Source organism: Suricata suricatta, chromosome 13, assembly GCF_006229205.1.
Source record: "Suricata suricatta isolate VVHF042 chromosome 13, meerkat_22Aug2017_6uvM2_HiC, whole genome shotgun sequence".
Lineage (NCBI taxonomy): Eukaryota > Metazoa > Chordata > Mammalia > Carnivora > Herpestidae > Suricata > Suricata suricatta.
In genome coordinates this window covers 48417350-48429028 of record NC_043712.1, presented here as the reverse complement: position 1 = coordinate 48429028, position 11679 = coordinate 48417350, and the positions used below count along the sequence as shown (strand labels likewise).

At 44.6% G+C, this 11679-nt stretch overlaps 1 protein-coding gene across 3 annotated transcripts in view; it reads right to left on the bottom strand.

Moving 5' to 3' along the window:
• The window catches only part of SLC24A2 (solute carrier family 24 member 2), a 250173-nt gene that overhangs the window by 36158 nt on the left and 202336 nt on the right, over positions 1-11679 (bottom strand). For all 3 annotated transcript variants that reach the window (XM_029920831.1, XM_029920829.1, XM_029920830.1), the window contains 2 exons: positions 8694-8792; positions 5295-5413 (listed from right to left, as the gene is read on the bottom strand). In XM_029920831.1, coding sequence (XP_029776691.1) covers positions 5295-5413; positions 8694-8792 — 218 coding nt within the window. The remainder of the gene's footprint in view (positions 1-5294; positions 5414-8693; positions 8793-11679) is intronic.

Below are 11679 nucleotides of genomic sequence, written 5' to 3'. Positions count from 1 at the left end.
ATATATATATATATATGTATATATATGTATATATATATACATATATATACATATATATATATATACACACCACATCTTCTTGATCCATTCATCAGGTGATGGACATTTAAGCTCTTTCCATGATTTGGCTATTGTTGACAGTGCCGCTATGAACATTGGGGTACATGTGCCCCTATGCATCAGCACTTCTGTATCCTCTGGGTAGATCCCCAGGAGTGATATTGCTGGGTCATAGGGGAGTTCTATCAATAGTTTTCCAGAGCGGCTGCACCAGTTTACATTCCCACCAACAGTGTAGGAGGGTGCCCGTCTCTCCACACCCTCGCCAGCATCTATAGTCTCTTGATTTGTTCATTTTAGCCACTCTGACTGGCGTGAGGTGGTATCTCAGTGTGGTTTTGATTTGCATTTCCCTGATGCTGAGTGACGCTGAGCATCACTTCATGTGCCAAATAGGGGTTTTTAAACAGCAGGTTAATTACATGAGACAGGCTAAACTCTCCGGAGAATACCAGCGATGGGCACATGGTGTATGGGACTCATAATTTCCACTAATAAAGCCAGGATGTACACCTCATTCTTCACATAGCTAGGTAAAAATACAACTCGGAGAGAGAGGAAACCGACATAATGAAGGACTGAGTCGCTTCTGCGAAGCTGTGCTTTGGGGGGGCTCTGATTCTGCTGTCGTGGCCTTAATTTACCCCATCACCCAGCGTTCCCAGCCTGAGAGTCTCAGGATCATCTCCACCTCCCTCTCCTTCACTCTCTGCGACCAAATCTTCTCAATTCCATGTCAGACACTGCTCTCAAATCCAGCCATTGCCATCCATGCCACAGCCAATACCTGGTCTAAGGTCTTGTCACCTGGGCTACGTAATACCAGTTTTTAAGGTTGATTAAGTACTGCTAATAGTAGCAAACATCCAGGCAGTGTTTTCTATGTGCCAAGAACTGTTCCAAGAGCACTCTCTTCTCACAACAATGCTATGAAACAGGATTATCTTTCACAGAGAAGGAAAATGGAGAACAGAGAGGTTAGGTAACTTGGCTAATGTCACAGAGCAGGTAAATGGCAGATCAGGGATTTGAATTCATGTGGCCTGTCTCCATTGTCTCTCATATCAAACCACTAAAACAAACTGATTCTGTTTTAATTTAACCCATTATTATTTTTTTATTATTGTTGGACTTTTTTTTGGAATAGGCAATACAGTTAACTAGTTCAAAATTTAAAAGCTTCAGAGAGCTGCTCTTTGCCACTCTGGCTCCCCATTACCCAGGCCCTGGTTCAGGAGGTAGTCAGCATGGCCAGTTTTTTCGATAGTATCCTGAGCAAAAACTTATGTTATTGACATAGTTTTCCCCCCATCATACAAATACACTACAGTGGATACAATTTGGCATTATGCCTATCTTATCGAACATATATTGAAGATCATTCTGTATCAATACATGAAAACCTTCTTCATTCTCTTTCTTTCTTTTTTCTTGAAAGACTACAGATGGTCTAGGGGTGGACAAACTTTTCCTGTAAAGGGCCAGATAGTAAATATTTTAGGCCTTGTGGTCCATATGGTCTCTGTCACATATGCTGCTAGTGCTTTAAAAAAAAAACAACCTTTAGAAATGTAAAAACAGTCTTGTCTCATAGGTTGAATTAAAACAGCCTACAGGCTGGATTTGGCCACAGACCATAGTTTGCTAATCCTTGAACCAACAGGCTTGCTGCCCTATATCCAATCTTCCTTCTCTCTGGCCGCTTCCTGACCATCCTGAAAGCACTATCCTCCATTACTTCCTTTAAACCCTCTGTTCCCCACTCCCGACAGGGTAAAGTCCAGAGTGCTTGGTGGTGCCTACGATGCCCTCGCAATGCATGTATTTCTCCACACTTCCATGTCTACTGCACTCGTCTGTGCTGCTTTCGGCTCTTAGCCTCAACTTCTGCAGTGACCTCTTTACTTCACTATTGGTAGACAACCCTCTTGCCCCAAATCTACTCTTCTCACAGCAGTGCAGCCCTAAGGATTTTTTAGAAGTGCGGGTCACTTCTGGGAACCTCCAATGGTTTGTGGCAGCCCTAGAAGGAAGTCAACTGACTTACCATGGTCTACCAGGTCAGCCAGCTCTGCTTGGCCCTCCTGTCCAACCATATCGCCCCATCTTCTCTCCCTCCTTCTGTTTCCCACTCACCAGCCACACTGACTTTTCTGTTTCTCAAACAAGCCAAACTCATTTGATTCCTTGGCTGCCTTGTTGGCTTTTCAGTCTCGGTTCAAATGCCACTCCCTCAGTGAGGTCCTCCCTCATCTCCCAGCCTACAGGGATCCTCCACTAGTCCTCTGTCATGTCACCAGGGCCCTTACCATCATCTCTAAGTATATCTTGGTTTTTATTTGCAAATTTTCTGCTCTGCTACAATGTGTGCCCAGCACAGTGCCTGGTAACTGAAAATTTTCTGATTGAATGGTTGAAGAGTTTCTGCCCAATTTACCTTTCCCAGAGGATCTCTCCTCACTCCTCACCTTGTACTTCAGTCTCTGGGTTCACTGGCTTTCTCACTGCTCATGAAACACAAACTTCCTCTTCAGGTTTTACTCCTTTGCACTTGTTACCATCTCTTTCTCTGAGCAACCAATTCCTACTTACTCATCAACACCCAGTCAAATGTTACCTCCTCCAGGAAGCTTTTACACTTTCCCTTGTTAGAGTCAACTTCTTCCAATGGCAGGTTCCTAGAGCACTTGGTACAGAGCTCTGTGATCACACCGGGCTATAATTACTTACCACAAATGTTTGCTTATTTATTATATCCTAAATGCCCCCAAACATGATATATATGTGTGTATGCATGTTTAGATATGTTTATGTGTATGTGTGTGTGTCCATCTATATCTATTTATATGTATTATATTTTGATTTTACCTAAATGAACTCCTTCAGGGAAGGAACATCTTGGATGGGATTTATATGGTAAGCACGGGCACATAACAATATAAATAGCAGCATTTAGCTCTGTGCGAAGCGCTTAACATACATTATCTTATGTAACTCTTCTAATAACCCAAACGAGGCCAGCGCCATTATTATCTGTAATTTGTAGATGAGGAAACTAAAACGAGATGAGGTAACACACTCCTGGTGGATGTGCCTTCCTGTAGCCAGCTGGTGGGGTGGCTCTCTGGAGCTCTGTTTGCCCTTGAGGCGGCACACAAGTCTGTCCTGTTTCCCTGCATGAGACCCTGGGGCACAGCTCTGCTCAGAGAGGGGTCAGGCGGGGTTCGCTCTCTCTCCTCTGTAGCAAAGTGCTTCGTTGCAGGGGTCACAGATGTCCCTCAGCCAGCCAGATGGAGAGGCACGCTGGCTACGCTGCTCTCTGCACACCTGTGACTGTGACATCCCCAAGGGTAGCCAGATGTCCCTGGGCCTGCCCCTGGCTGCCACATGCTGCTCATCCACGTGGATGTCAGCTGCTCTGCTAGCTTACCCTTGAGCTAATGCGAAGGGACCACAGGGCTCTGGGCAGAAGGGCGAGAACCCAGAAGGCAGATGAGACAGGGCAGAAGCAGCTCAATTTCTTTACCATTTCTTTAGTTATTTCTTTTCCAGCCTTAATGAAGTGTAATTGACAAATAAAAATCATATCTATTTAAGGCATACAACGCAGTCATTTGATATATGTACGTCTTGGAAAAGCATGGCAAGGGAAATCATCAACAAAATGAAAGGCAATTTGTGGAATGAGAGAATATATGTGCAAGCCATATATCTGATAAGAGGCTAAGATATTTTGGATATTAGAACACCTCCAACTCAAGAGCAAAGAAAATAATCTGATTAAAAAATGGGCAAAGGACCTGAATTAGATATTTTTCCAAAGAAGATATACAAATGGCCGATAGGCACACGAAAAGGTGCTCAATATCTTTACCCTTTCCATTAAGTGAAGAGACTTTTCTTGCATATTCTTTCAGGGAATAAGGGCAACAGGCAAAATTAGCTTTTTTTTTTCCCCCTCAATAAGTACAGGTTCATTGCAGAGTGTATCCTGGTACAAAAGAAGACAATACTGAAATAGATTTGTTGTAGTCTGGTTTCTATTTGTGGGCACTGTGTAACTTTTCAGCTCATTGGGAAGATTCTATCTAGAGAAGTAGGTCACAAACTTTAGAGCAGTGCTGTTCAAAGCGTGGCCCTCGGACCAGCAGCACCAGAATCACCAGGGGACTCATTAGAATTGCAGACTCTGTGACCTGACAAAATCACACTTGGAATTTTAATAGGATCCCCCAGGAGCTTTATAAGCACGTTTGAGTTTGTGAAACACTGACCCAGGGTGCCTGATTAAAATGCATGTTGGGGCCCTATGCCTTAGGAATTCAGATTCACTTGATAAGGATGAAGTCCAGAAATCTGGCAAGCATCATTTACTTTCGGGTGGTTCTGCTGACTTTTGTGAACAGTTGTGGTCCAGAGGCAGTACTGTGTATTGGCAACAGTGCAGATGTGGTATTTAGATAGTCCTGAGATTGAGCCTCAGCTCAACTACCATCAGCTACATAATCCCGATTAACCAGTTCATCCTGTCAAGCCTTAGCTCCCCCAACTGTAAAATGGAGACAGTCAAGGCCTATACCTTCAGCTGTGAAGTTTAAAGGCCATAACATATGTAAAGTGCCTGGTCCCAAACCTGTGGCACATAGCGCATGTGAATGTTAAGTGTTATAACATTAGATCAAACAGCTACCTATTGGTTGCACCATTGAGGTGGAATGGGCCAGAGTGTTGATTAATTTCCATTGCAGAGACAGGGAAAGTTAAAGGGGGTTAACTTTGATGGCTATAGTTTCCCTGTTACTTAATCTTGATCATGAAGCCACAGAGAAATGATTATACTGTAACAGCCATCGAACTTTATCATTTATTAAGAATCACCCGGGAAGTGAGTTAAAAATGCTGATACCGGGGTGCTGTTTCCCCAGTGTCTGTTTCATCAGGTCTAGAGTGTGGCTCTGCGATCTGCATTTTTGCCTCAGGAGATTATGTGCATGAGGCCGCCAATCTCACTCTGAGAAACAGTGGCCTCGATAATATGTGTATTCATTCAATAAACAAAGAGCTTGACACAGGCAGGGCCCTTTGCGGGTGCCGAGAAATACACACGAGAGAAACGATTCTGTCTGATGTTGCCCTGCCAGGAGCTTAGGCCCCCGAGGAGAGCGTGGGGTCTGTGCGTCTATGTTAAGGCATCTCTAGCAGCGGCCCAGAAGACCAATGGAAAAGAGCTGTACCTGGGCTTCTGCGGCTTCAATGGTGTGGGAGAGATTTCCATTTTGCACAGGTTCTGAAGCATCACTGGGTGGTGTCATTTCAACCTCTGTGCTGGTGCTGTTTGGGAGCTCGATTTTTTCTGATAGAATTTAGACACACACAAAGAAAGCAAATGGAGTCAGTTTAGTCAGGAGCCATATTAGAAAGAACAATGGCCTAAAATGTCGGGCCAGAGGGGTGGTAAGGCCCAGGGCTGGGGTTGTGCCAAATGACAAAGGAGTTTTACCATTCTCCCCGACATCCTTCAGCAAATCAGTGTTCTTACTCTCTTTAATAGCTCTCTGGATCTCTTATGCTGGCCTGATATCTCGAGTCCCTTTCAACTCCCATGGTGTGCTTCTCTAGACTAAGCAAATTTACCCAGTGGCCACTCAAGAACATGAACACAGACAGTTTTTCACCAAAACCAGACTCAGTCTACACACTTCTTAGCTATATATTTTTTTTTTTACAACAGGATCTTTTCTTTTGTACTATATTCTGGAAAGGATATTTATTGGCTAGGGCCCCAGGATACTTGGGTCCTAGGCTCCACCCCACAACTATCAGGCTGCCACTTCAGGCAAGTCTCCTCCTTCCTCCAGGTTTCTGGAACCTTATCTGTAAAATGAGGGGGCTCAGGGGTGCCTGGGTGGTGCAGTCGGTTAAGCACCCGACTTTGGCACAGGTCATTATCTCATGGTCCGTGAGTCTGAGCCCCATGTTGGGCTCTGTGCTGACAGCTCAGAGCCTGGAGCCTGCTTTGGAGTCTATGTCTCTCTTTCTCTCTGCCCCTCTCCTGCTCATGCTCTGTCTTGCTCGCTCTCTCTCAAAAATAAATAAACATTAAAAAAAAGTAAAACATTTTTTAAACAAAAAAATGAGGGCGTTCAACTGGTTGACCTTATGGCCCACTGCTTCTGGCTCCAGTTCTCTAGGCTCTGAGAGAGCACAACTCTGCCAAAGTCTAGGTGGTGGGGGGAGGCTCACGAGCCTGGCCTTCTGAAAATGCCTGTAGAACACTACTCAGCACGTTCCCCACCTGGGCATCCTACTGCAAGCCCAGCAAGGGGAAGCTAAACAAGAAACAGAGGCCAAAGTCGGCCATTCCTAAGTGAGAGGTAACATCTGGCGAGCATGAAGCCAAGCTCAGCAAGCACAGGTTTCAGTTTTCCTCTGGGAGTTAACAAAGTGACTTCAGGGTCACTGGACTCTGACACCAGGCATCACAGATCAGCCCAGCCTCACATACTGGCTCTATTGCTTATGCTCTGGGACCCTTAGCAAGTAATTTAACTTCTCTGAGATATAGCTTCCTCATCTGTGAAACTGGAGTGATGTACTAATGTTGCTACTGCTAACAACAATACAATCAAAGGGTATAGCTGCAAAAATTAAATTTAAAAATGCATATAAAGCACTTAGTGGTGTGTCAGAACAGAGACACATAAACGATCTGTTCATTATCACAGTAACTGCCTTGTGCTAGTAGGTTTATTTTTTGGGCTCAGAGGAGCACCTCAGGTGACCAGTCATCAGGTACTATCACGGTCTGCCCTGACTTCAGTGGGAGGGAAGTATAAATGGTTTTAGGCCTTCATGCTCATGCTGTGCTGGGTAATTCTTGGATTCCAGGAGACAAGGAAGCTGTGTGGTTCAATGTCAGGATTGCCAGGAATATCATAATACTCATCAGTATCAGATACGAGTGGCATCAAGCTGCTCACAGAGTGTCAGAATGTTTTTTTCCCCAATAACTTCCAAAGGACTATACATTTTCATCACTGGAAAATATTTTGAGAGTCACATAAAAACTATTGAGTTTTAAGTGGCCAAAGTTTGCAAATCATAGGGAAATGCTTGTTAATTCAGGTACTTAGTTGTGGAATACAGAGGCAAAGATAGTTTTTTTATTAAGTTTATTTATTTATTTTTGAGGAGAGACAGAGAGAGCTAGCAGGGGAGGGGAAGAGAGGGAGAGGGAGAGACAGAATCCCAAGCAGGCTCAGCACGGTCAGCATGGAGCCCAATGTGAGGCTCAAACTCACGAACCATGAGATCATGACCTGAGCCAAAACCAAGAGTCAGGCACTTAACCACCTGAGCCACCCAGATGTCCCCAGAGACATAAATATATTTAAGCATGGAAAGCGCCATAGACACTCAAATTATTTTATCTTTCCTTGTTTTTAATAGTGATGGTGTTATGTATATGATGTTCCGCTGTGTGCAGCTCTGCTGCTTAATCCTAATATGCTTGGTCCGGTTGTTAAAAATACCAAACACTAAGTACCTCAGGAAATACTGAAACTCGGGTATGGGGTGTCTATTGGTTGAAGTGAGACAACTTTAAGGTCAGCCTGCAATGGCCAAACCTGACCGTGGCCAACATGGGATTCTCAGGTCCTTGAGCGGAATTAAGATGTCTGAGAACAGACAGGAACAAATAAGAAGAAAATCTGCACATGATATTTAACAGTTCAGCTTATTTCCTTCAAGTTTATCTTTTCATACCCAATGGAATCTTGACTGTTTCTTGGCCGAAGATTTTCCCTGAACTAGAAGTCAGGGTAACAGGAGAGGCAGAAACGCTTCTAAGGAGTGCTATGTATTTTGAGGCAACACTGCTGAATTTTGTCTGCAGATCATTGCAGTTTCTTGGGCGATAGCATCGTTTGTAGCATAGACATAGATTAGGTTAAATTTAGTTTGAATTTGGAATTAGTGAGTTATAGTTGCAGACAGGAGAGGAGGAATATCATGTTCCCAGTTAAATTAAGATGTCTGAGTGTCACGATCTGGTCACACAGTTGCTCATAAAAATCAGCCAAAAGAGACCGGGACGAGTACTGCTGAATTCTTGAGAAAGCGGAGGTGGTGTTGTTTCATAGGGACCCTGTTCCTCAGTTGAGGGGTGACCAAGTGAACCATCTAGTGAGTGTGGTATAGGCAATGTCATAAATGTAAAGTGTAAATATCTAGTTACCAGGCAAGAATTTCAGAAAGGATAATCTCACCTTTTGTTAAACATTAAATGACAGGTGTGTGTGCATGTTGCGCATGCGCTCTTTATGTGGCATTCCTGAAATGAAGTGATTTTCTACTCTTCAAGGGAAATGCCTGGTTAGAAGCTGATTTTACTTTGGTTCCTCATAGAATCATTTACTCTTCTTGAAGTCCCCTAGAGCAGGTGACACAGGACATCCATTCATGCCCTATACCCCCCACAGGAAATGGGCTCTTCCTGACACCCAGGAAAGGGCTGAGCTGCAGGGCTGCACATCTGCACTGAATCAAGGGTGCCCACGCTGGGTCCTCCCTCCCTGCTCCCTTCCGTGCACTCCAGGAAAGGCATGGGATGAAAGTTTGTCTGCACTCACCCACGTGATTGGCAGCTGCATTCTGCCTCTCATTCTCATCCACCTGGCATTTCTTCTTGGCGATCTTGTGGAGAATGGAAGCCTTTTCTCTGAACCTCCCTGAAGCAAGAGAAAGCAGTGGAGAGGACACACAATGAGGAGGAAGACAAAGAGAGGGGCTCGTGGAATGTGGCGTAAAACATTGGTGAGACAGGCACGTGGCTTCCTCAGTGACGCTGCATGATAGCAGCGACCACAGCTTTTGCTCAACCCCCTAGACCCTGCACGAAGGGTACTTTCTTACCTTTGTTTCTTTAACCCAAATCTCTGTGAGAATCTCAAGCTCTCAGACCATAGTTGAGAGGTTTGACGTGGACCTCTTCCCTTCCTCCCAACTGCTTACAAAATAAATGAAGGCACCAACAATCACTAAAACTCCCCCTCCTGCTGAGATCCAAAACAACTTGAGAGACACAGAGCTGCTCTGGAGACACAGCATTTCTCTGGAATTAAATGTTCATCTCCGAATTGGCCTGTGACAATGGAGAAATCCAAGCCCAGGCGTCCTTTGAGTTGTTCTAACATCTATCTTAATTAATATTGAAACTTCTAAATGAGTTGGGAGCATGCACCCAAGCTTTCTGAATTAGCTGAGTCAGCTGCAATGAAAGCCTAAAGGAGGCAACTGATACCACCTGGAGATTTAGGGTAAAAAATGATCAATGGAGCACAGCATGTAATGTCTGTCGGTGATGAGATGCTTAGGAAAGGTGCTGAAAAAAATACTCAAAATAATAATTTAAAACAGACTATACCACAAATATAACACTTAATTTTGTCTCCATTATTGACATAGTTAATGGTTAAATGCATGCAACAAGCACAGGAAAAAAACAAGCATGCAAAAATGTAGAAATTAGTGAAACATAGTACATTCTCTTTTAGTCCTTGATTCCCTCTCCCTTTGCCCCTCCCTCGGGAACATTCAAGGTACAAAGGAGCCTCATTTTAAACTGACTAGTTATTGCCATAGATTCAGATATGATGAGTCCTTCAATACACCACAACCTCTCCAATTTTCTCGGTAGGCATTGCATTGGCTGGATTCTCTAGCAGCATATTGACAGAAGATCTCATTTTACTTTTCTAGTCAAGCCCAAAGTGAACTAAACCAAAGCAAAACCCAAATGTTTCTCTTGGAGAGTCTCTTTTCCTAGGTGGGATGTGACAGGTTGGCATCCATTTAGCTTCCCCTCCTCAAAAATGGCAATCATGGGGTGTGGCCATAGTAGTGACTTGTGTCCCAGGGGCAGGTGGATGGGGAGGTGACAAAAGCCCTAAATGAGAGTGGCCAATGGCTGATGCCAATGGTCAAGGTGACACAGGATGAAGCCCTTTCTGCTTCCAAGCTCCATCAGTCATAAGCCTTGACACCTTGCTACTGCCAAGGCAGTCTCTAGGGTGAGGGTGCCTCAGTGTAGGCCATGAACATGCACCAGAGTGCACACTCTCAAAGGAAATAGGAAAGGAAAGGAACCATCACACAGAACAAAGTAGGGTGGAATGTGGCTGGGGCTTCAGAGAGAATGAGAAAGAAGGATGAGGTGATAGGCATGACGTCCATCCCCACAAGATGCTGAAGGTCAGTGTCAGGTTCACCACGCTGAAAGGTATTTTGAATTTGGCTGCTTCTATTTAGTTTCTGACAGAAATTCTGGGAAGGAAAGGGGAAAGAAAAGAGAGCCGGGGAATAGGAGGAGGAGGAGGTAAAAGGGAATACGAAGGGAAAGAGTATGAAGAGAAAAAGGAAGAGTCAAGGAAGGAGGACGTAGGCAGTGGGTGATGACTGCCGGGAGGCTGCCCAGGGAGCGCTGATGCAAGCCACTTTTCTGTCTGCCAAACCCAGTCTTATCTGGAGATGAGCTAAATAATGGAGCGTGGCTGTCAGTACTCTGCAGCCTGAAGCCTGAAGAGCGGTACTTCTTGTGGAAGACAACCCCAAGATGTCCTCACATCACTTGCTAAAAAGCCCAGGAGATGAAAAAGGGGAGTTCTGAAACATTATGGGATAGGATGCTCTTACTAATAAAACTGTTCAGGGGTCTCAGGGTCATTCTCTGAACTTAGAACTGTCTGAAGCTCTGTGACATGAAAAGGATCAAAAATCGCTATTTAAAAATTATGTAAAAAATTAGTAAGGAAGCGGGAAAGCATTCAGTAGACAAATAAACCTGTGGAAACATAACCTGAAATAACCCACATAACCAGGAATGCCCCACAGTCATGAATCATGGCAGAAAAAATATTTGATAGAAAACAGCTAATCACATCTTATGATTACAGGAGTATTTTTCAGAGCTTATATGTATCTCAGAGAGATATGAGAGTGAAAGGGACCCAAAAGCATGGAAGGGTTTGGCCAGGAAACCTCCTTTAACATGGTGTTGGCCATGGCCACTCATGGGCTGGCTTCCCCACATCCTCTAAAGGGAGGCTAGGAACATAGGGTAGGAAATGACTCTAGACTTGGGAATTCATAGGTTCCAAACATTTTCCCAGGTCAACGAGGGCTTTCTAGAGAGTGTGTCTACTTTTCCCACTGCAGCAGCACTTCTGATTTTCTAAGCTTCTGAAAGGTGGGAGTGGTTAGCTCTATCTGGTCTCTTGTGGCTTCGCCCTAGGGGCAACAGGGCAAAGTTGCAGAGGCTGGTTGGGATCTCTCCTTCCCAATCACTTCTTCAACTTTTTAAATTCAACCTTTGTCCCAGTTAGCATGACCTGATTCCCATCCTGCATTTCCAGTGCAGACAATTGCTCCTCAGAGGCCCAAAGGGATTTTCCCTTTAAGAGTCCTTTTGAGAAAAGCAGCAGTGAAATGCCACCTTCAGAATTCAGCACACAGATGTGCTCCAGAAGGGTGGTGGGGCCGAGCCTGACAAGGCCAGGCATGCTCATTTCAGCCCAAGGGACACCACAGGCATTGCCACAGGGCACCTCCTGAGAATAG